At 47.3% G+C, this 26,133-nt stretch overlaps 1 protein-coding gene across 1 annotated transcript in view; it reads left to right on the top strand.

Annotated features, from left to right (window-relative positions):
* The window catches only part of iyd (iodotyrosine deiodinase), a gene marked incomplete at both ends in the record, with an annotated part of 40,805 nt that extends 16,930 nt beyond the window's left edge, over window positions 1–23,875 (top strand). Inside the window, 4 exons of the mRNA XM_084339584.1 lie at window positions 10,849–11,043; window positions 15,630–15,789; window positions 16,362–16,518; window positions 23,693–23,875. Of these exons, the coding sequence (XP_084195710.1) occupies window positions 10,849–11,043; window positions 15,630–15,789; window positions 16,362–16,518; window positions 23,693–23,875 (695 nt within the window). The remainder of the gene's footprint in view (window positions 1–10,848; window positions 11,044–15,629; window positions 15,790–16,361; window positions 16,519–23,692) is intronic.
* Between the last annotated feature and the right edge of the window lie 2,258 nt (window positions 23,876–26,133).

Genomic DNA, 26,133 nt, shown 5'->3' with positions numbered 1-26,133 from the left:
GGGTTGAGCGCCGTCTCACCTGGGCTCCTCTCGGGGGTAATTCCAACACTCACTGGCGTTGGCTGTTATCCGCTCCACAAATCAAAGCACCCAAAGCAAATAGATATTCCATGCCGTATAGGCTCAGCAGTCGTCCGGGTAGGTAATCCAATGTGCAGGTCCACTCGTCCTCGCCCAGAACTCCTCGGATGAAAGCACCACGCGTGGTCTGCCCAGCCTGGTTAAGACTCTAGATAACGCGAGGAACGATGGGGGTGCTGCTCACTTTAGAACTTTAACCGAACGATGCACCATACATAATAGACTATTATTACTTAATAGAAATACGTCCCACTCGACGGTACAGTGCCAAACTATGACAATTCAGCTATGAATTTACACGAGGTCTCAATGCCTATTCTGGGGCCAAAATAGGCCATACTGCACCACACGTGGGTCGTGGGTGAGGCTTCACGTCTGTTACTAGGTTGGAGGGTAAAGGACTAATGGACTAAAAGAAAGTTCTACTTTACTTGCGCCCTATTTATATGCACGGTGAACAAATAGTACCATTCGTATTTCGGTAGCCGTATTCCTACGCGGAACCGGGGCTAGTTGGGACATGTTCGTCGGCACTATTGAACTTGACTCAAGGGGCCTGTCTGCTGGCGCCAGGTTCTTGTCCAATGAGAGAATGAACTATTATGGGCTGTAGTAGACTAAAGGGATATTCAGTGTATATGTACAAAGAATATACAAGGGATATCAAACGATATACAAATACTATTAAATATATATCCATAAATAAATATATATATTCGGTTTAATCTGATCCTTCACAACAGCCGCCCCCTAATTAGTCCCACCTAATTAGCTAAGCAGAGACAGATTAACCGCACTGTCTACCACTCAAGGTCCGCTGTAAGGGTCAGTCAACTCACAAAGTCATGGGGTCATGGTCGTCATCGATAGTGTCTGGGAGTCTTGGCAGTTCTATTAGCCTCGCCACGGGTCGTGTGTAAGTTCGCCCTTGGACGAGCACTTCAGCTGCTCGGACCTTGCCATCGGCACCGGTGATCACTTTGCTTACGCGGCCAGCCGGCCACATAGCTCTGGGTAGTGACTGGTCGATAATCATGACGACTGTTCCTTCTGTCAAATTGTCTCTCTCTTTTACCCACTTCTGGCGGGTCTGTAGAGACGGTAGATAGTGGAGTAGGAAGCTATTCCAAAACTTGTCAGCCAGTACTTGACTGTACCTCCACATTCTTCGGCCGTTCGCTTCTTCAGGCCTGTACATTGTCTGGGGTAGCGCGGGGTCCAGCCGCCCCATCAAGAGTGTGTTGGGGGTGACTGGGTCGACATCTGCTACATCACTTGAGACGTAACCGAGGGGCTTGGAGTTCAATACTCCCTCGATCTCCGTGAGGACTGTCATTAGGACTTCTTCCGCCACAGTCTGGGCCCCAAGCACGGCGTACAGGGCTGTCTTTATAGAACGTACTTCTCGTTCCCAGGTTCCACCGAAGTGGGGTGTGTTCGGGGGATTAAACTGGAAGTCAATCTGGGATGGAGCGAGGTGGGTCTTAAGTTCTGGGCCCATAGCTTGGAAGCTCTCTCTCAGCTCTCTTTCTCCGCCTTTGAAGTTTGTCCCGTGATCAGACAACAATGTAGACGGTTTTCCTTTCCGCGATGTGAATCTTCGGAAGGCCATAAGGAATGAGTCTGTGCTCATGGTTGGAAGGAGTTCGATATGTATCGCTCTGGTGGTCATGCATTTGAATACAATACCCCACCGCTTCTCGGTTCCTCTTCCTTTCTTTATATACAACGGGCCAAAACAGTCCATGCCTGTGGAGTGAAAGGGCTTGTCGCCGAGTCGGAGGCGACAGGGAGGTAGGTCAGCCATCCGGGGTATGCTGGGCTGCGCGCGCCACTTTCGGCAGTCTAGACAGGTTCGCTGGAAGCGTCGCACTGCTTCTCTCCCTTGAAGTATCCAATAGCGACGTCTGATCTCTGCGAAGACTCTCTCTGCTCCTGTGTGGTGCACATCCTCGTCGTATTTCTTTATGATCAGCTCTGTGACCTTGTGTCGGCTGTTCAAGACTATCGGGTACTTAACGTCATCCGGTAGGTCGGGGGCTCTCCGCAGACGACCACCCACTCTGATGAGATTATGGGCGTCACTCTCGGGTGCCAGGTGGAGCAGTCTGCTGTCTGATGGGACGGGCTTTCCTCCCTGTAGACAGTCTAGCTCATCGGGGAACGAGTCTCTCTGGGCTCGTTGTAGTAGAAGAAGTCCTGCTTCTTCGTAGTCAGCTGCTGAAATGTCAGTGGTGGGCTGAATCTCTGGGTGGTGCCACAGGGATGTCTTTATCTGCGCACTCTGTAGGGTGAGGCAATCATCTATGTTGGGGGCTGTGGAGGCGACTGTGCTCAATCCACAGAACATAGGTTTCTTGTTTTCAGCCTCCTCTTTACTCGCTTCCCGTGGGGTGGGCGTAGGCCACTCTTCTTCCGGGAGCTTGAGGAACTCTGGTCCGTCACTGTAGATGTTGTGACGGGTGAGGTCATCTAGGGACATTCCCCGGGTGATGACGTCAGCTGGGTTGTGTTTGGTGTCCACATACCGCCAGCTCGCTGCTTCTGTTAACTCTTGAATCTTTGTGACTCTGACTCCCACGAAGACCTTGTATCTGCATGAATCAGACTTGATCCATGTGAGTACTGTCGTAGAGTCTGACCACAAGATTGTTCTTTGCACCGGGATGGTGAGTTCACGTTGGATTAACGTGGCTAGATGCGCTCCTGCTAGGGCTGCGCAGAGCTCTAGACGCGGGATAGATTGTTGCTTTCGTGGGGCTATTCTTGAGCGAGCCAGGATGAAAGCGGTGTGTATCTCTCCTCCCTTCTCTTGGGCACGCAAGTAGGCCACAGATCCATAGGCTACTTCGGAGGCGTCGCTGAAGACGTGTAGATCCATCTTGCATGTCTCTGGCCTCACTGTGGGTGGGAAGTAGCTGCGGCGTATGTTGACGCCTGGGAGTGAGCGGAGTTCCGTCTCCCACTCTCTCCATGTGGAGGCAAGGGGTGCAGGTATTGGGTCGTCCCAGCCCTGGTCCTTGTCCCATAGTGCTCGTACAATCATCTTTGCCCTGGTGGTGTAAGGTAGAATACATCCCAACGGGTCATATTGTCTGGCGAGTGTTCTGTACACACTCCGTCTGGTGGTCGGTATCGCCGTCGACCTTCCCTGCTCCGTGGTCAGGGGTTTGTGTCTATAGTGGAGCGAGTCTGTTTTGAAGCGCCAGACTAGTCCTAGTGTCATTTCTTGGGCTTCTCCTGGGATGGTCGCCATCCAGGTCTCACTACTGGCTGCCTTGTCCGCGGGGGAGAGGCTGCGCAATACTTGCGGGTCACTGCTGGCCCACTGCCTGAGATCAAAGCCGCCTTTGATCAGGGAGGCGCGTAGCTTGAGTAGGAGAGCCTCGGCTTCTTCTTGGGTCGAAACGCTTTGTAAACAGTTGTCCACGTAGAAACTGTTCTTCACACTGTGTCGGACCTCTTCATCTGCTGCTGGGTCCTCTGCGACGTGTTTCTGCAGTGCAAATGTAGCACAGCACGGGCTGCATGTGGTTCCGAAGGGGAGGACTTCCCATTGGTAGATGGCTGGGTGCTCATCTCCGATCCTCTCTCTCCATAGGAACCGCAGTAGGGGCTTATCCTCCTCCACTAGTCTCACCTGCAGGAACATCCCTTTGATATCCCCGCTGATAGCCACCTTGTCCTGGCGGAAGCGTAGTAGCACGCCTAGTAGAGAGGGGCCGAGTGTGGGGCCGGGCAAGAGCTCTTTATTCAGATTCTGGGATCCGATCTGGTAGCTGCAGTTAAACACAATGCGATCCTTGCCGTTGTGGTGGACCTTGTGGTGCGGCACGTACCATGATTCGGTCGTCTGATCGGCCTCTTTAATGTCAATCTTCATTACGTGTCTCGCTGTGATTAGCTTCTCAATCTCAGCGCGGTACACACTCTCTTGAGCGGGGTCTTTGGCTAGACGCCGCTCTGTGTTCAATAGATACCGCTCCGTAGCTTCTTTCGTGGCGTGAAAGGTGGGCATTCCCTCTCGCCTCAGGAGTGGAGTTGCGTATCTCATCACTCCGCCGACTGTGACTCTCTTTGTCCCTTGCTCGAGGAGGTTTATGGCGTAAATGTCTTCTTTAGAACGAATGTCTTTCTTTTCGTTCTTAAAGGGCATTGTCTCTAGTGTCCATAGCCTCTTGACATGCTGCAGGAGAGTGGTGTCTTCTTCTGTCACTCTGGAGTGGAGGCAGCTAGTGGCTGCTGTTCGGTTGAGAGATTTAGCGAGGGGGCCTTGTAGTGTCCATCCTAGGCGGGTCTCGACTGCTGCAGGACAGCCTCTGGGTCCTGTATGGACCCGGTCTATCGGGACTATGAGGTCTGCATGGTCGGAGCCTATCAGCAGGGTCGGGGTGGCGCCGTCTATGAGCGGGATAGGTAGTTGACGCAGGTGCACATATTTATCCATCAGCTTGGCGATGGGGTAGGTGTACTGTGATAGTCCTATTTCTTGGCTGGTGAAAGCATTTGTAATCCTATACCGTCTCTCTGGCTGCCCGCTTGCTGTGATAGTGAAGGAGACATTCTCGCCTTTTATCGTCTTTAAATCTCTTCTTATTGTCCGAATCGTCATCTGGTTCTCGCTCCCCCGCAGTCCCAGCTGGGCCGCAGCGGATGCGAGGAGAAGGGTCTTCTCTGACCCGTCATCAAGGACGGCGTAAGTGTCCATGACTTTATCTTGGTGGCTCAATGTTACACGGACTACCTTTAAGAGCACCTGGGCGCCGCTGCTGCTGGCGGGGTCAATGTACATGACACTTGCCTTTGTGCTGCTCGATGGTGCAGGTGCAGGCTTTCTTCTGTTACTGTCGTGTAGGACATCTAGGTGGGCTCCGTCACACCGACTGCACCTCTTCTTTAGGCGGCACTCGGCTGCCATGTGACTGCGCGCACATCGGTAACAGCGCCTGTTGGACTTTATCCATTGACTCACTTCTTCTGCATTCATCTTCTTGAACAGGTCACATTGTGACAGCCAGTGTTCCTTCTCGCAGTACGGGCACACCATATTCCACTTCTCTTTTCTCGAGGGGGTACTGTGGTTCTTACTGCTCGGTACTGATTCTGATTGGTGCATGACAGTCACTGATCTTCTTCCATCGTTTACTCTCCTAGGTCCCTCTCTGGAGCTTGGTGTGCTCCGCACAAATGTATCCAAGCGTAGGCTGCTGACTTCTCTCGTCAGGAAATCGGCTAAATCGAGGAGGGATGGTTCGGGACCGTTAGGATCACGGTGGTCTCTTTGCCGCCTAAAGCGCTCTTGTCTGGCGGGCGGCAGCTTCTCTAAAATCCTCTCGACGTTAGAGTTGGCGTATAGCTCGTGCATACCCTTTTCTCGTTGCGCTCCCAGCATCCCTACCAGGGACTGCACTTTTATAGACAGGTCGTCTAGTGAGCGATTGTCTGTTGCTGGGGGTAGGCGGTCAATATGCCTTATCTCTTGGATTACGTAATCCCATATACGTCCATATCTCTGGTCCAGCGCTGCTAGAGCCGCGGTGTATGGGGTCGTAGAGGTGGCATAGGCTAGCGCTATATTGTGCGCTCGGGGTACTTTCAGGTGCTTCAGTAGTATTGCATACTTGTGGCGTTCGTCAACGACATCCACCATCATTGTTTCTAAGCACATCCGGAGCTCCGTGTACTGTGCTCGATTCTCATGGGTGAAGTCTGGAAACGTCGGTGTGCCAATGTATGACGCCGTGGATGGCTGGCACATCGGTGAGCGTTGGGAGAGAGGCCTCCTAGGCGAGTCTCCTCTTGCGCCTCTCTGTGGGCTGGTACCGGCAGGGTACCATGGCCCGCTGGTCCAGGTGCTGTTCCTCGGGGCTGGTCGTGCGTCATGCTCACCCGTGAATAGAGTCGGGGGTCTGTAGCGCAGCGCCGCGGGGGTATAGCCTGGGCTGTACTGGACCTCCTGGTCCGGTGGAGTACTGTGCTGTCGTCGGGCTTGGTTCTCCTCCTCTCCCTCTTCTTCTTCTGTCAGGTCCTCTAGATCCTGTAGTCGTTTATTTAGCCTCTCCGCAGTGTATGCTGCTCCTTCCTTGTAGCTGGGTCTCGCTTGGACCGGTCGGGGAAGGGGGTCTGCGGGGGGTATAGGCTCTCTCTGGTGGTCAAGTTCAGGGTCGCTTGGTCGGTTAGGGGATGCTGCCCTTGACTGTTGTCTCGACGAGGCCCTTGAACCCCTGGCGGAGGGAGAGGGTGTTGCCCTGGTGATCAGCTGCTCCATTAGCTGCGCTTGTAGTCTGTCGCGCTCGGCTTGTAGTCTGTCGCGCTCGGCTTCGCGCTGGATGAGAGCGATGTCGCGCTCTGCTTCTCTTTGGGCACCATCAGCGGCGCGCTGGGTGTTGGACCGGTCTCTTGCCATATTCTCTTCCGTCTGAAGGCGTCTCATCTCCAGGTGTATGTGCTCTTCTTCGCTCCGCTGCTGTGTTTGGAGTCGATCGCGTTCACCCTGAAGTCGATCGCGTTCACCCTGGAGTCGATCGCGTTCGGTAGAGGCTGTCAGGCTGACGAGGAACGCCTGTGACAGCATCCTCTCCGCCTCGCTGGGGGAAGACGCTTGTAGAGGTGAGCCGCTCCTGGCTGTCCTCGTTGGGGAGTCCTGGAGCTCTATCTCCTCGGCGCTCTCCTCATCTTGTTCCGTGCAGGGTTCCACCTCTGGAGGGTTGTCTTCCTTCCGGAGCTGGTCGGGGACTACTTCTTCGGTATTGGCGGGGGGTAAAGGCATGTCTGTTCCCTCCTGGTCCCCACCGTGAGCTTGGTCAGTTACATTAGAACCCACTAGGGCCTCTGTGGTCGGGGTAACCTGGTCGTTAAGGTCAGACATAATTTTACTTTCTACTTTTACCGCGTTTACCGTCTGTAGAAGGCTAGGTAGTTGACTGACAGCGTAATCCTCTAAGTACTGAGGTGTCTGTCGTCTGCGCCGCGGGCGTTCTACGTTAGGAGGACCGTTTCGTGGAGTGTTCATCATAGGCCATTTCAATATTAATAACACTATATTAATATTACACTAGTTACCCTCCGGCTCGAAGGACCAATTGTAACTGAGGGGTACAATTCCCTGACTGTATTGATAAGTATGGTATCATTAAACCACTACCGCTTGATGTACTCTAACTTCTGGCCATCCAGTACACGATATCTAAGTATGATGAACACTTTCCCACATATGAAACCAGGTCCACACAAATATAACAGTCGAAGGTTTAATATAGCAAAAGGTATATACAACATTCACTTAATTACATTTATGATTTGAATGCACTTGTAAGGCAAATGAGTATTCGTAGGCAAATCAACACTGAATGTCCAATCTCTGGTTACGCAGGAAGCAAGTATACAACCTGGATCTTTAGGGAAACTATAGCGATGGTACTTAAGGATTATAGCGGGATACTAAAGGGGTCCTGCTGGTTGTAAGTCAGCAAGGGGGGGGGGGTTTGGAGAGCCGTCAGCTGCATCCCATCTGGCCAACGATTCCTGGGGAGAATTCAGGTACAGAAAACAGTGCCCGCAGGATCTTGATCCACAGATGAATACACTTGGGCCCTCTTGTAGACGGTAGCTGTAGGTCCACAACGAAGGAGAAGCGAGGCGGCCTCGGTCTGGGTTGAGCGCCGTCTCACCTGGGCTCCTCTCGGGGGTAATTCCAACACTCACTGGCGTTGGCTGTTATCCGCTCCACAAATCAAAGCACCCAAAGCAAATAGATATTCCATGCCGTATAGGCTCAGCAGTCGTCCGGGTAGGTAATCCAATGTGCAGGTCCACTCGTCCTCGCCCAGAACTCCTCGGATGAAAGCACCACGCGTGGTCTGCCCAGCCTGGTTAAGACTCTAGATAACGTGAGGAACGATGGGGGTGCTGCTCACTTTAGAACTTTAACCGAACGATGCACCATACATAATAGACTATTATTACTTAATAGAAATACGTCCCACTCGACGGTACAGTGCCAAACTATGACAATTCAGCTATGAATTTACACGAGGTCTCAATGCCTATTCTGGGGCCAAAATAGGCCATACTGCACCACACGTGGGTCGTGGGTGAGGCTTCACGTCTGTTACTAGGTTGGAGGGTAAAGGACTAATGGACTAAAAGAAAGTTCTACTTTACTTGCGCCCTATTTATATGCACGGTGAACAAATAGTACCATTCGTATTTCGGTAGCCGTATTCCTACGCGGAACCGGGGCTAGTTGGGACATGTTCGTCGGCACTATTGAACTTGACTCAAGGGGCCTGTCTGCTGGCGCCAGGTTCTTGTCCAATGAGAGAATGAACTATTATGGGCTGTAGTAGACTAAAGGGATATTCAGTGTATATGTACAAAGAATATACAAGGGATATCAAACGATATACAAATACTATTAAATATTAGGGCTGTCAGTTTATCGCGTTAATTAGATTAATTAATTACACAGAAAATTATCGCGTTATGAAAATTAACTCAAAATTAATTACAAAAAAAACGTTTTTTTTTTTTTTTTATATAATATTTTTTTTGTATCTCATTCATTCCATAAGAATGTAGAATACACATTTACAGATGTTTTTTAATATGGTCCATTTGCATGTTCTTGGTATCTGATTCTAGGGACATCTATGAATCTCAGGGAATGTATTCCCAGTGTCAGAAATACTGTGGGCTAGATCCACAAAGAATGGATTGCACAGTGCAAGTTGCACCCTTACTTACAATTCATTATGAATTGAAAATGGGGGACCCTGATGTAAACAAGACGAAAGTCTTTCTCTGATCTGCATCCCCTTAACAATTGTGTGTATTGAGCCGTACTGTATTGTACCCATTCTGCAATCTGTTAATAACATTTTCATTCAATCACTCAATCTGCGCTGTGATTGATTGAATGAAAATTTTATTTTGAGTAAATTGTAATGAACCAAATGAGAATATTAATATTTTTTTGTTATCTTTGACTGTGAATAACACCATGCTCAAATTGACCAGACCTGAAAAATCTAAGCAAATTAATAGATGGAAGATGATCAAACAGAAGGTTTTGTAGATACAGTACTGAATTCTGCCATCCGGACACATGCAATTTGAAATATGATTATAGAATATAGAATATCAGGCATAAAATGGTTATGCGATTAAAATGCGATTAATTGGATTAATTAATTACAAATCCTGTAATTAATTAGATTAATTTTTTTAATCGCCTGACAGCACTATTAAATATATATCCATAAATAAATATATATATTCGGTTTAATCTGATCCTTCACAACACTTGCCATCTACCCAGTAAGGCTGTGACGATATGCCATTTGGAAGAATCGGTAAATCGGGACCAAATTATCGATAAATATTGATATTTTTATTAGTATTCAAAATATATATAAATAAAATAAATATATATATATTTTTTATTTTTTATTTATTTTTATTTAAACAACAAATGTATGTTTATTTTGCAGCAATTCTTTGTTGTTGCCGCCATATTTAGTGTTACAGATTTCCCCATTCAAAACGACCACAGTGATCCTTCTCGTTTTATAGTCGGTGGTCTCTGGATGTGATGGAGGAGTGCACTGCATATTGAATGCACAGTGCAGAGTTGCAATTCAACTGAATTTACATGAAATGGGGATGTTTTAACTCAAACATGCCACAAGACCTAGTATTTTAGTATAGTATAAAGTATATATTATATAAAAAAATTTTAAAAAAGTGTGACGCCACTTATCGATATCACGCAGTTATCGATAATTACCGATATATCGATAAGTGGTCTCAGCCTTACTGTACCCAGTAACATGTTACATGTGAACGTACCAGCATAGTGGGGTGATTGTTAGGCCTCGGCGGAGGTGTGCTCTCTACTCAGTGCATTCTTCTAGTTCCCACTGTCCTCCGACATGGCAGGCTGCACTCTGAGCGAGGCTTGAGACCGCCCTTCACCCTACTATACTCCAGAGACGGCTTCAAGAGAGACCGAGAAAGACTCAAGAATCACTTTAATCCCTGAGTGTGTATGGAGTGTGGTTAACATTTACATTTTGGTTAACATTTAGGACATCAGTGTTCTGCTGCTTCATGTTCCGGGTTCACACTTGTCTTGGAAAACATGAAAAACCTGTAAATCCAGTCATGGAAAACATAACAAAATGTACAAAAATGACCAAATATCCTGGAAAAAATATATATGTTGCCCTGGAAATGTTTAATTGTAGTTGAGCCTCTCACTAAGATCACCTATGTTAACCTAGGTGTATATTTTGTTTGAAACTCGACTGTTGGTGGGATTATAGCAGCGTTGCCCAATTTGTGTGGCCCACGCTAAATTCCTAACTGTAATGTACATTTTGTGCAGCTAAAAAGTACATCATCTTGAGTTTTACGGCAATGTACAGCACAGTGCTACTTCCCTATTAAATTAGCATACGTAATTTACGAGGAATTGTTGGCACACAGTTTATTTTTATTTTTTTTATATTTTTTTAAATATTTAATATAATATTCCCTTGGACCCTCCATCTGTATTCCATCTGTATTCCATCTGTATTCCATCTGTATTCCATCTGTATTCCATCTGTATTCCATCTGTATTACCAAAAGGAGGGCCGATTACAAACACGCTACGATAATTGTAATACCCTGGTTTGCAAGTAACACACTTGTCCCGCGAGCTCTTGTCTAATCAATCTAATCATTGCTGGTGGTCCCTCCCCCCTTCACCTGTCATCATTTCAGAGGACGCTGATTGGGCGGACAGCGGGGACAAGGACCTCCCACACGTGCCCTGCCCTCAGAGGCGTTACCCCGTGGAGGAGATGCTCCAGAGGTCCCACGACCTGCACACGCTGCTGCAGCAGAGGAGGTCCGTGCGTCACATCAGCCCCGAGCCGGTGCCACGCGAGGTCATCGACAACATCATCCGCACCGCAGGTGTGTGTGTGTGTGTCTGTGTATGTGTGTGTTGCTACATGTGATTATTGACAGCGAAATAGACACCTAGATGAATGTGAGCATGTGAGGATATACCTGCACTACACATGGACATGCACTTATACAGTACACACACACACACACACACGCACGCACGCACGCTACGCACACACGCACGCACGCACGCACGCACGCACGCACGCACGCACGCACGCACGCACACACGCACACACACACACACACACACACACACACACACACACACACACACACACACTCACACACAATGCCCCCCCTCTCTCTCTCTCTCTCTCTCTCTCTCTCTCTCTCTCTCTCTCTCTCTCTCTCTCTCACTCACTCACTCACTCACTCACTCACTCACTCACTCTCTGTGACACTCCCCCTCATGGAGGACCCTGATGTAAACAAGACGAAAGTATTTATCTGGTCTGCATCCCCTTTTGTGTGTATTGAGCCGTACTGTATTCTACCCATTCTGCAATCTGTTAAAAGTCTGTCAATCAATCAATCAATCAATCACTCACTCAATCAATCAATCAATCAATCAATCAACTCACTCTCTCTGACTCTCTCTCTCTCTCTCTCTCAAACACACACACATACTCACTCACTTTCTCTGACACTCTCTCTCAAATACACACACACTCACTCACTCACTCACTCACTCACTCACTCTCTCTCTCTCTCTCTCTCTCTCTCTCTCTCTCTCTCTCTCTCTCTCTGTGTGCATGGGTGTGTTTGGAGACGGAGCGAATTTGGGGTGTGAGACTGCGGTACGAGTGAGTTTCTAACTTTTCTATTTATGTGTTGTGTTTCAAGTTGTGAATTAGACTGTACTTTATTTGACTGGTTGTGTGTTGTTGGTGGTTTGGTAGCGTTGTGCAGAGTCAGTGCTCGCTTGGTCAGCTGTCCGCTGCCAGTGACATGGCTTTCGCCAAGCTGTCTTGCTGTTGCAAAGGAGGTAGGAGCTCCAAGTATTAAGTCTGTGGCGAGGATGAACGGCGGCGTTGTTATCTTTGTAGACGATGTGGTTAAAGCAAATACTGTTATTATCAATGGTCTAGTTATAAATGACACGTTCGTGTTAGTGACACCGCTCACAATGTCAGCGAAGAGGGTGACATTGGCGAACGTCCCCCCGTTGATAAATGATGAGCTTATCCTGAGAGAACTTGCCAGATATGGAACATTTTTATCTCCAGTAAAAAAGATATCATCAGGTTGCAAAGCGCCTGAATTGCAACATGTTGTTTCACACAGACGGCAGACGTTCATAATAATGAACAAACGCGAGGAGGAGCTGGATTTGAATTTTAAAGTGGTAGTAGACGGGTTTGATTATGTTATTTATGCAACAACGCATAATATGAAATGTTTTGGCTGTGGTAAAGAGGGGCATCTGAGAAAGTCTTGCCCAGGAGAGGGGCCTAGTACTGGGGAAAATGCTGGGGAGGACACAACAAAAAAAGTGAAAACAGCATGGGGGTTGAATCAAGATGGTGAGGGTGGTGGAGAACAGGGGAAGAGGGGTGGTGGAGAGGCTTCTGAAACGGTTAATGGAACAGATGGGAGTGATACAAACGAGGAAGGCATAGGCAAGGTGGGTGAAGCAGTACAGGAAGAAGATGGTGGGGATGAAAATGATGGGGGGGGGGGAGTTGGTGGAAGAGAAAAATTAGAATGGAGGTGAAAATGGGGTGGATGGTGAAGGTGGAGTTGATATGCAAGGACAGGGTGGAGGGGCTTGCAAGGACACTATAATTAACCAGGAGGAAAGTAGACCTGTAGATGAGACAGAGTCAAGGGACACAGGTGGGGAGGTCAGAGTGGAGGAAGGAGTGGTAGTGGATGTTGACATGGAGGAGGAGGAGAACAAGATGAAGGTCGTTCAGCAGAAAAGAAAGTAAAATGTAAACAGTTTGACAAGCTCTCAAGCTAAGAAAGCGGATGTGAAAAAAGTAAACAGTAGTACACAGGAGGGCACAGGGTCGGATGAAAGCTCTGGAGATGAGTCTGATGATTGAGGGAGTGATGCATCTTTAGATGCAAAAGCTAAATCTTCCTATGGAATAGCTGAAATGAGAATGTTTTTACAGACAACAAAAAACAGGAAGGGTGTAGAAGTAGGAAAGTTCTTTCCAGATAGGGAGATGTTCACTGTGTCAGCCAGGAAAAATATGAAGTGTAAAGGAGATGGACGTTTTTCTGACCAAGAAATATACAGGTTGAGGACAATTTTACAGAAGGTTAAGCTGGACCTAAAAAAAGAAGATGATGGGGAGGAATCAGTATAGTTTTGTTGTTTTGGTTACATTGTTCATATGGGTGGTTTACTCTTTATTTCTAATGAGCAGTGTTTTTAGAGTGGCCACTTTAAATTTGAATGGGGCAAGGGACATGAAGAAAAGAGCTATTTGCTCCCTGACCTCACTGACTGACTTTCCTACCTCAGGTCCCAGTTTCAGGTATGTCTATCTATCATCTCAGTGAGGCGCTGTCGGGCATCGCCCAGGAAGCAGAATATGACTTTTTACAACATGACGGGACTGGTGAGTTGTCACTTAGTTCTGAACATTTCAAGGTGTCCCACCACCAGGGCCAGGAGGCTGAAACATCTTTGATCATCAAGAATACTCATATAGAGATATGGAGCTCTGTGAAGACTGGGCTTATGGAGAGTTCTCAGCTTCAGGAGGGCGGGTCGGAACACAAAGTCGAGGTCCAGTTCCTGTGGTACGGAACCACGTCCAGCAGAGACGAGAGCGGAGCGTATCTGTTCATGCCCGACTGGAAGCGTCTATTCGAAACCCAAACGGTGCATGCGTTTTGCGAATCTGATTGGCCACTGACGTTTCTGGTCATGTGACATGTGCGCCCAATCGCGTGACGCGCCCATTTCCGCCTCGACCAGCAGCAAACTACCTAACGCCTAGTTTATCACTGGTTAAGCTTAGGCGACTCTTTCGAAGTTGGTTAAGGTTAGAGTTTGGAATCAGGGCTGGTGGTCTATTGCCCTGCTCTAAGACAAACTCTAACCTTAACCAATTTCGAAAGAGTGCCTAAGCTTAACCGGCGAAAGAACTTGCCGTCACACGATTGGTGCGACCAGAAACATCAGTGGCCAATCAGAGCGCAAAACGCGAACGCGGAAGCATGCACCGTTTGGGTTTCGAATAGACGCCGACCGGAAGGCCACGCCCTACTCCTCCAGCAAACCTCTCATCAGAGTCACCAGGGGGGATGTTTTCTCTGACATCACTTCCTGTTACCAGCACCTCTACCATGTTCAAGGGTTGGAAGGTATGTCTGTGGAGCTCACTAACTTAGTAGACATCAGAGGAGAGTTCAACAAGGAGCTGGCCATGAGGATCAGCTCGGACATCAGCAGCAGAGACACGTTCTACACCGACCTCAACGGCTTTCAGATCCAGCCTCAGAGGACGATGGCCAAGCTGCCATTGCAGGCTAACTTCTACCCTATGACCAGCATGGGTTACATCCAGGACTCGAGCTCACGACTCAGCCTGCTCTCTGGGCAGTCCCTGGGGGCTGCTAGTCTCCACACCGGGGAGCTGGAGGTAATATTGGATCGGCGTCTGAACCAGGATGACAACAGAGGCCTTGGACAGGGAGTCACAGATAACAGACTGACTACTAGCTCGTTCAGACTGCGGGTGGAGAAAAGAGGAGAGAGGGAAGAGTAGGAGAGAGGCGGTGCAGTCAGCTACCCGTCCCTGTTGAGCCATATTACCTCCCTCTATTTAAATCACCCTCTCCTGCCCATGGCTGTCAGTCCAGAGAGCATCTCAGTCCCCCTGCTCTCCTTTCAGCCCCTGGCATCCTCTCTGCCCTGTGATATACACCTGGTGAACCTTAGGAGCATACAAGACGAGGCTGAAGGAGGAGGGCCATCTGATAAGTCTGGCCTAATTCTCCACAGGAAAGGATTTGACTGCAGCCTGCCACACACACACACACACAGGCCTGCTGTGTAGCACCACACAGGGAAAGGTGACTCTAGAGACGTTCTTCTCAGAACTGCAGTTCCACAGTGCCTCTCCGGTGTCTCTCTCTCTGATGCACCCAGAACCTTGGATCACTTAGAAAGCTTTTCACAGGGGAAAATTCACATGACATTACAATTCAAATTCAGCATCCCCTACGTGAGCACCAACCATTTATACCAACCTTAGGAATTATGGTTATGTGGTTTGGAGTTTGCAGTTTTAAAATGTGCATGTTTTTTTTCTTTTTTTTTTTGTTGAGATGTAAAGTATTTATTTGTTTGTATTGTTGCATCACTTGTAGTATTAGTATATAAATAAAGTTTTTTTAATAAAATCTAAAATCTCTCTCTCACTCTCTCTCTCTCTCAAATACACACACACACACACACACACACACACACACACACTCACTCACTCACTCACTCCCTTGCTCTGACACCCCCTCACTCTCTCTCTCTGACACCCCCCCCTCTCTCTCTCTCTCTCTCTCTGACACCCCCCTCTCTCTCTCTCTCTCTCTGCCTCTCACCCCCTCTCCCCTGCCTCCCTCCTGGGCAGGTACAGCCCCTAGCGGAGCTCACACAGAGCCTTGGACCTTCGTGGTGGTGTCTGACCCAGAAACCAAGCACCAGATCAGGCTGGTGGTGGAGGAGGAGGAGGAGGTCAACTACCGCCAGAGGATGGGAGACAAGTGGGTCAGTGATCTGGCCAGATTAAGGTGAGCATGCACACACACATGCGCACACACGCGCACACACACGCGCACACACACGCGCACACACACGCGCACACACACGCGCACACACACACACACACACACACACACACACACACACACACACACTATAGGCAGGGTTCGCACAAGGTCATTGAAGTGCTTAAAGTGCTTGATAAAAAAAATTAAAAAGTCAAGGCCTGGAATTCGTTGAAAATAGCAATTTTCACCTCATATAATTGTTCTCATTTAAAGTGTAACTGATTGTCGGACATTGGTTTTTTAAGCCATAAATATTGGATCAGATTTATCTTTCTATACATCTTTTAAAATAGTGCTTGGAAAAGTAGTTGAAAGACCTTGAATTTCATTTAGCAATGTCTGGGAACCCTGTATAGTAGATGTAGCCCACACTATGCTCTCTCTCTCTCTCTCTCTCTCTCTCTCTCTCTCTCTCTCTCTCTCTCTCTCTCTCTCTCTCTCTCTCTCTCTCTCTATCTCTGTCTCTCTGTCTCTCTGTCTCTCTCTCTCTCTCTCTCTCTCTCTCTCTCTCTCTCTCTCTCTCTCTCTCTCAGAACCAACTGGATAAAGGAGTATTTGGATGTGGCTCCGTACCTGGTCCTCATCTTTAAACAGACCTACGGGATTCTGCCCAACGGCAAGAAAAAGACTCACTACTACAATGAAATCAGTGTCTCCATATCCTGCGGGATCCTATTGGCTGCATTACAGGTAAAGAATCAATTACAGTAATATTTTGCCAGTCTCACTGTATATTTATTTTCAGTTGAATTTTAAACGTATCCAATGGAGTTTCCCTTGTGAACAACTGGCTTTTGTTTAAACAAATGTTCACCCTAATAGAGTTTTCTGTTGTTGTTCCCTAATATACATGCTGATTACATTTCCTACCTCATAGAACCTTTGCAAAGTCGATTTTTGCCATTATGTTTTACACGTCCTTGTCAAGCAAATGAGACAAATGTGTAGCAACCTGTGGTTGAAGTGGCAGTACATTCTTGAATCTTGAATCATGAATGTGGGTTTAAAGGTGCTATAGTTTTTTTTATATAGAGTAATCATAAAACAAAATTAATTATTGATTAATGACTTCATAGTTTAAAAAAAAATGTGTTTACATGTGTATCCCCCTCACCCATTTCCTCACATAGAATGCACCTGATTGGATAAATGACGTACTGGTGCTCTAGTCTAGTGCAGTGTAATCTACTGGCTGGATGTTATCTATAGCACCTTTAACTCAATCAGGGGGGGGGGGGGGGGGTTATAACGGTCGGATTGAGAAGCGTCAAGTGCTCCCGGTGCATGATGTGTGGTGGATTATGTTGGCGACACGATCGACACCAATACTGGGACTCGCGATCAGATAATTGGAATATTCTTTTTGGGGTACTGTTACGATTCAGGTAGGAATGTTGAACACAAAAGCAGGATAGAAGGAGGGAACGGAGACGGTAGTTGTTCTTCTCAAACAATGTGTTCTTTTATTTTATAGAACCACAATAGCGATAATGAATAACATTATGGAGCGATACTTCTCCCTGTGGACAGCTACTCACAGTAACACTGGTGAAGAACTGACAAATGAAAGAACAAACAATTGGTTACTATAAAAGGGAAACAAAACACAGCAGGCGTCAATTAGCAATCAGGACAACCTGGAAAAATGACAGGGTGAAATACTCCAGGGTGGCTCTAGGGCCTTTACTCCTAAGAGAGAGTAAAAGCCCCAAACGTTACAGTATCCCCTCCCGACGAACAGCACCTGACGTTCACCTAGGGGCCTCGGAATGCAGTCGACGAAAGTCATCAATAAGACTGCGATCTAAGATATCCCTCTGAGGCACCCAGGAACGCTCCTCTACCCTGTACCCCTCCCAATCCACCAAAAACTGAAACCCCCTACCCCTCCGCCTGCAACCCACGATCCTCCGCACAGTGTAGACCGTCTGTCCATCAAGGATGCAGGGCGGAAAAACAGCGGGGAGCGGCGGGGACATGGGCGACGTAAGGAAGGGTTTCAAAAGAGACACGTGAAACGTCGGGTGAACCCGCATGGAAGTTGGGAGTAACAGCCTGTAGGCCACTGGGTTAACCCGACGAACCACCTTAAAGGGACCCACAAAGCGTGGGGCCAGCTTCCTGGACTCGACCTGGAGGGGAAGATCCCGAGTTGAAAGCCAAACCCTCTGTCCCGGACGGAAAACGCTTGCGGTTGGCCTGATGCTGAGCCCTAACAGAGGCCTTCTGCAGCGCCGCCCGAGCCCGGCTCCAGGTCCTGCGACAGCGAGCCACGTGAGCCTGGACAGAGGGCACCTCTGCCTCCTGCTCCTGCTCGGGAAAAGGGGGGGTTGAAATCCATATTGGTACTGGAAGGGAGATAACCCCGTAGAAGAACAGAGAAGGGTGTTATGAGCATATTCTGCCCACGCCAGCCTCCGACTCCACGTTGCTGGATTACCGGCGACGTAACACCTCAGAACGCCCTCCAGATCCTGGTTGACGCGCTCCATCTGCCTGTTAGACTGGGGATGAAACCCAGATGACAGGCTGACGGAGGCACCGAGACCGGAAGCAAACGCTTTCCAGAACCTGGAGGCGAACTGAGGACCCCGGTCAGACACGATATCCAAAGGGAGCCCGTGGACCCGAAACACATGCTGCACCACTAGGTCAGCCGTCTCCCGAGCTATGGGGAGTTTGGGGAGAGGAATGAAGTGCCGACCTTACCACCCTGTCTATGCCCCATGACACAGGAGCAAGAATAAGGGCCTGGGGAACAATGGGATGGGGTTTCTCCTCTCGGTCCGTAGGATCAAACTGGCGAGAGAGCGCGTCAGGTTTGAAGTTTTTTGGCCTGGGCCGAAAGGAGATGGAGAAGCAGAAGCGTGTAAAGAATAACGCCCACCTAGCCTGGCAAGCGTTAAGGCGTTTAGCCCCCTGAATGTAAGCCAGGTTCTTGTGGTCGGTCCACACAATGAATGGATGTGCAGCGCCCTCCAACCACTGTCTCCATTCCTCTAATGCTAGTTTAATGGCCAATAATTCCCGATTCCCCACATCGTAATTGCGTTCGGCCGAGGACAGACAACGCGGAAAAAAGCGCAAGGATGCACCTTACCGTCCTTTAAGCATCTCTGAGAGAGCACCCCCCCCCCCCCCCCCCCCCCCCCCCCACTGTGACATCGGAAGCATCCACTTCTACCAGAAACGGAACCTCCGGGTCGGGGTGGATCAATACAGGGGCGGAGGTAAATCGACGTTTGAGGTCACAGAAAGCTGTCTCTGCTCGAGGCGACCAGTCAAAGCCTGGGAGAGATGCTTTTGTGAGAGCTGTTAAGGAAGCAGCTAAGGCGCTAAAGTTACGAATAAATCGCCTATAGAAATGAGCAAACCCTAAAAAACTTTGCAACTGTTTGAGTGAAGAGGGATGAGGCCAGTCTAGGACCGCACTCACCTTAGCCGGATCCATACGCAGATCTCCCCGGGTTAATACAAACCCCAGAAAGGACACTGTGTCTGTATGAAACACACATTTCTCAGCCTTAACAAACAGCTGATGCTGGAGGAGACGCTGGAGAACCTGTCAATTGATGCTGCGATATATCACGAGAGAAAATAAGAATGTCATCTAGATAAACGAAGACCGACACTCCTATTAGGTCCCGCAGCACGTCGTTGACCAGCGCTTGAAAGACTGCAGGGGCGTTAGCTAAGCCAAAAGGCATGACTAAATACTCATAATGCCCGTTGGGTGTGTTAAACCATTCATCTCCTTCTCTAATCCTAATCAAGTTATAGGCATTACGTAAATCAAGTTTGGAGAAAACTTGCGCCCCCTGTAGTGACTTAAAGGCGGTGTCCATGAGAGGCAAAGGATAACGGTTCTTAATAGAAACATTGTTTAAACCACAATAATCCATGCAGGGATGCTGGCCACCATCCTTCTTAGCCACAAAAAAAAACAGACCCTGCAGGCGAGGTAGACGGACGTAGTTGACCTGCGGCCAGTGCTTCTTCAATATAGCTATTCATGGATAGCGTCTCAGGACGCGAGAGAGAGAGAACATACGACCCCGAGGTGGAGAGGTACCGGGTAGGAGATCAATAGTGCAGTCGTATGGCACGAGTTTTGCTAGAAACCTCCGCCAGATCCCAATAAATACCGGGGACCCCTGTTAAATCGGGATTAGGAGATGACGTAGAATCTGCAGCGCCTACGGCCACCCTGGAGGGAGACAGAGAACCTTCGATGGAGACCGGCACAGCGCCTCTCTCCAGCGAAAGCTCACCCGTAGACCAGTTAATACAAGGGTTATTTGTAGAGGTGGGCATAGATAATTTTTTTTAATCTAGATTAATCTATCTGCAATCCTGGATTTAATCTAGATTAATCTATCTGCAATCCTGGATTTAATCTAGATTAATCTAGATTAAAATGGCTCAAAAAAAAATTATCTGCCGAAGGCATTCAAAATATGTGTGTTCTACCCAAATAATGACCAGAAGTAAGTCCTTACTTTTTCTTTCCTCCTTATGTTTCTCAGGCCAGGTGGCCCATTACACCATGAGCCCATCTCCCGTTTCCAAAATGCATTACAGACTGTTTGAAAAAGCTGTTTTGCTATGATAATTGGTAAATATCAAAATAATGTTCAGTAAGATGTACTTGTGTTTAATAAGTTGTTTTATTCAGAAGTTAACACAAATAAATAATACTACCAGTACAGTACAGTATCTAGCACACTCTCAGGAGCAAAACAGAAAGAAGCATTTCAAACTTGAACTATGTGACATGGCTTGAATCAACTGCTCCAGTGGAGTTGCTCAGTGGCCAATGGTGTCAACTGTGGTTGTACTGGGCAGCTCCCAGGTGTGAATGGAACTGTGTGAATGTGAAGCAGGGCGTTCCTGAAAAAGAGCATCTGTGCTCAGAGAACCTACCCTGGTAAATAAAGGTAAAAAAAAAATGTAATGCGTTAATTATATTATCGCGCGATACTAGTATAGCGTTAACGCAGCACGTTAACGCCGTTAACGGCCCAGCTCTAGTTATTTGTTACCAACCAAGGATGACCCAAAACAATAGGGGAATGAGGTGAAACAATGATATAGAAATGCAATGATTCCCACTGACCCCCGGCAACGCACCAGCGCTGTGCGCTGAGTAATAAGGCCATTACCCAAAGGTTGGCCGTCAAGGGCCTGAACAGGAATAGGTTCCTTTAAACCCTCTAAAGAGACCCCCCACTCCCGGGCTAAACCCTCGTGCATTAGATTCCCCGCTGCCCCTGAATCTACCAAGGCCTGAGCGTGCTTAAGATGAACACCCCACCCAATAGTGCATTTTTTTTTATGAGACTCATTGGTGACAGAGGATAAATGCCCTCCCGCTAGTACCCCTCCCAAGCCTAGTGAGAGCTCCTGTTTCCGGAAATACCAGGACAAATGTTAAAGCGGTGACCGGTGCGACCACAGTGGAAGCAGCGCTTCTGTTCAATACGTCGGCGCCTCTCGACGTTGGACAGGTGCATAGCACCCAGCTGTATGGGTTCGTCACCCACGTTCTCCCGTGGAAATCGGGTAGGTGTCTCATAACCGAGAGGGAGTCGGGAGGGTACCTGTGACAATGATTCCCTCTCCCGGCCTCGCTCTCGGCAACGTTGTCTACACGGATCAAAAGGTCGATGACGTCATCCAAACGTTCGGGAAGGTCCCGGGAAGCCAGCTCATCCCGCATCTCTTCCGTGAGCCCCTGGACGAAGAAAACACACACGGTGCCTTCCTGCCAAGCCGTCTCTCGGGCCACGATGCGAAACTCAATGGCGTAGTCGGCCACCGAGCAGCTACCTTGTCGACAGGACGTGAGTCGTCCACCTGCCTCATAGATGGCAATTACCCGGGAGGTGTCGAAGACCCTCCGTAACTCTTGGGTAAAGGTAGCAACGCTGGTGCAGACTGCCGAGCCACTCTCCCATTCTGCCGTGGCCCAAGAAAGAGCGCGGCCGGTCAGCAGGGTGATAATTAGGGATGGGTACCTTTCACATTTGAACCGATACCGGTACCGGTACCTGTGAATCGATACCGGTACCCAACGGTACCTTTTTTCGGTACTTTAGTCTCAAGAAATTAAATGTACCTACCTCAGTCGTGAAAAAAAAATCCAAACTTCAAATAACTACAATTTCGACAGTTTTCGGCTTGTCATTGCTCCGACTGCTTTGTTGTTGAATCAAGTCAAATCCTAGGTAAGCATATATTGTGCGTGTGAACGTTGACATGAAAAGAAAAAATTTAAAAAATTAAAAATTAAAAAAAAATAATTTTTTTATTTTTATTTATCTCACTTGATTCGATACTCGGTAGTACCGACGTGTTTCGGTTCGGTACCTCAAAAGTACCGAATTCGGTACCCATCCCTAGTGATAATATACGCCACCTTGGAAAGTTCGGTGGGAAAAGTGAGAGGCTGTAAGCCGAAAACAAGTGAACACTGCGTGACGAACTCTCTGCAGCCCGCTGGAGCTCCACCGTAGCGCTCTGGTGTCTCCACTCGGATAGGCGGTGGTGTTACCTCCGCCGCTACGGCCGCAGACGCCGTCTCAGCCGCTGTTAATGCAGACATGGCTGTTGCTACTGCCGCTGCCGCTGAAGCCTGTTTGTCTGGCCGCGGATGACTTTGTCCAGTAGGACCTCCTGCGCCGTCAGCGCCGTCCGGATTCTACCCGCTGGGTCGATGATGGTCAGTTCTTCTGTTACGATTCAGGTAGGAATGTTGAACCCAAAAGCAGGATAGAAGGAGGGAACAGAGACGGTAGTTGCTCTTCTCAAACAATGTGTTCTTTTATTTTATAGAACCACAATAGCGATAATGAATAACAAAAAACAACAAAAGGAATTAAAACAATATTAAACAATAATGTAAACGACGGGCGAGATATCCTCCCGGCCTGGAGCGATACTTCTCCCCGTGGACAGCTACTCACAGTAACACTGGTGAAGAACTGACAAATGAAAGAACAAACAATTGGTTACTATAAAAGGGAAACAAAACACAGCAGGCGTCAATTAGCAATCAGGACAACCTGGAAAAATGACAGGGTGAAATACTCCAGGGTGGCTCTAGGGCCTTTACTCCTAAGAGAGAGTAAAAGCCCCAAACGTTACAGGGTACATCCTATTGAAGGTAAGGCCTATATGGTATCAATCCTGCTGTGATCCAACCATGATTTCACTTCGATCACAATATATGTGTGTAACGTTACTCCACAACGTGTGTCGTTGGTGACGATCAAAGCATAAAAAAACTACCGCCCCCCCACCCTTTCATGCATTCATGATGAAACATATAATAAATATAATACCGATAATATAGATGTGATTTTGAAATAGTAGCGTGTACAGGCGAGAAACGGCAAAATTTTTAGTGAATTGCACAAATTGCTGCATAACGTCGTTTTCTGGGATTAGACAGGATTATTCTAAAACTATAGTCATATTCACCACGGTATAAAACGAGAATGTATGGATGAAAAAAAAATTCTTTAACACATATTGAGCGATAGATAGTCGATGTCAAATGGGCCATAGTATTGTATCATAGCTATAATCACCTAGTTAGCATATGATGATAGTCGTTATAGTTGCATTTGAAAAAGGGTTAACCGTCTCTAGTGTGGTAGTGAAAGGGTTAACCTTCTGTAGTGTGGTAGTGAAAGGGTTAACCCTTTGTCGCTTTGTCGTGTGGAAGTGAAAGTGTTAATGCGGTTTCCGACTACATGTTGATGCGGACCGACCGAATGCACAAACATACCAAACTGGATCTTTGTTCTTGTGTTGTCCCTGTCTGTGTGACTGCCACTCATTCTAACCAATCCCCTGTCAGAACGTGGGTCTGGTGACTGTGACATCGACGCCCCTCAACTGTGGCCCCCAGCTTAGGCTCCTCCTCAAACGGCCAGCCAATGAGAAGCTGCTGATGCTTCTTCCTGTCGGTTACCCCGCTAAAGACGCCACCGTGCCTGACCTCAGACGCAAGCCTCTGGAGGACATTGTGGTGCACATATGATGCCTCCACTGTTCTGGAAATACCTTTCTATGGGAGAAGAAGGGAAGCTCTGTATAACCCTGTTAACCCTTTCACTACCACACTACAGAATGTTAACCCTTTCACTACCACACTACCAAATGGTTAACCCTTTCACTACCACACTACAGAATGTTAACCCTTTCACTACCACACTACAGACGGTTAACCCTTGCACTACCACACTACAGAATGTTAACCCTTTCACTACCACACTACAGAATGTTAACCCTTTAACTACCACACTACAGAAGGTTAACCCTTTCACTACCACACTACAGACGGTTAGCCCTTTCACTACCACACTACAGACGGTTAACCCTTTCACTACCACACTACTGTCTGTAGTGTGGTAGTGAAAGGTTAACCGTCTGTAGTGTGGTAGTGAAAGGGATATCAAGGTCAAGTGGCATTATGCTGTGTTTCCTCCAACTGCACCTGATCTTCTGAATATACTGGAGAAAGAAATGCAAATATTAGTTCCACAGAATATACACAAAACTGGAAATACATTTGACATTTTAAATGTGAATTGTTTGCATAAAGGTTATTAAAGTGACTTTGGTTTTAAAGACATTTCCGCATTAAAATGTATAAAAACTACTAGACCTATGTTATATATATTATATATATTAATTGTCAAGATAGACCGCGCTCTCAAAATTCGACACTGGGTGCTGAAATCCCATTAAGTGATATATAAAAAAGAAGCAGTGAAGCTGGACCAGCACTCTCAGGTTCAAGTATTTAATGGCAGCCTGAAACAAACATGTTTCGGAATTCTTATTCCTTCGTCAGTGTTATAGCTTGCAATGCAAATGCAGTCAAGATGGTGGTTATATACACAGGTGGTTAATGACTTGGCAGGAAATGGCATCACGGCGTAGGTGTGCCTGAGTCTATTGGTCCTCAATGACCAAAGGAAAGACCTATCAAAATAGAGTCTGTTAGTAAATACAAATTATACAAATATACAACATATATAAAAAACAAAAGCAAAAGCAAAAATACATTACATTACCAGAAACTTGATATGTAACATGCCCGTAGTTTATAGGGCTAATTGAGCCCCTTTACTTATTTAAATTAAAAAAAAAAACTCTTTGTTCTATCTGTGTTTCTCACAGAACACTTGTGTTCACTGATTCTTGTTTTAAAGGCTCTGGTTGTTTTCCCCACATAAGAAAAATTACACAGGCATTTTAGCAGATACACCAGATTGGATGAATTACACGTAATACGCCCTTTAACAGGTATTTTTTTGCCCGTTTTCGGGTGCGTGTAGAATTTCTCTTTGATCATGCCTTGACACTGTACACAGGCTTGACAAGGAACATTTCCATCAGGGATATTCGACAAAAAATGTGTAGGTTTCCTTACGGGCAAGTCGGTTTTGACAAAAGGTTAGATAAATTCGCTTGTCTCTTATAAAAGTAATTAGGCAAATGTTGAAACGCTGTCCCTATTATTGGATCAGACTGTAGAATATGCCAATATTTATTGACGATGCTCCGTATGCCTCTCGTAATGGGGCTAAAAGTGGACACGAAAGATACTTTGTCTGTGTTCTTTTTTCTTTTTGGGGATAAACAACGTGGCCCTATCGATCAGATTGGTTTTGTTCAGGGCTTTACGTGTCAAATCGACACTATAGCCTCTATCATGGAAACTTCTGCTTGTGCAATAAATCTATCTTCCGTGTCACAATTTCTCCTATAACGGAGTATTTGGCTGAAAGGTAGACTATTCTTCAAGGCTGGGATGTGGTAACTGGAATAATGTAAGAACGAGTTACGGTCTGTCTCCTTTTTGAAGACCTTTGATCAAAACATCTAGGAAAGGTAGAATATGCATATCAAACTTTAATGTAAACTTTATCGTTTCTCTACAGGTGTTCAGGTACTCAAGGAAGGCATCAAGATCAGACGATGAACCAGACCAAATAAAAAACATATCATCAATATATCGCATATAGGATTTGACAAATTTCTCAAACGGGTTATTATTAAAAATGTGATCAGACTCATACTTGGACATGTACAGGTTGGCTAGGTTCACAGCGGCTGGGGAGCCCATGCTGAGGCCTCTGTTTTGCAAGTAGTATTTATCTTGGAATCTAAAATAATTCCGAGTTAGAACTAGGTCGGCTAGATTAACTAGCGCTTCTGTGGAGGGGAGTAATTCCTCTCTCGAGTTTAAATAAAAACTCAGTGCGTCTAGCGCGTCAGTATGTGGAATGC

This window comes from Notolepis coatsorum (genome assembly GCF_963971535.1).
Source record: "Notolepis coatsorum genome assembly, contig: SCAFFOLD_1120, whole genome shotgun sequence".
Taxonomy (NCBI): Eukaryota; Metazoa; Chordata; class Actinopteri; order Aulopiformes; family Paralepididae; genus Notolepis; species Notolepis coatsorum.
The sequence above is the reverse complement of the archived record's forward strand: the minus strand, read 5'-3'. Positions and strand labels throughout refer to the sequence as shown.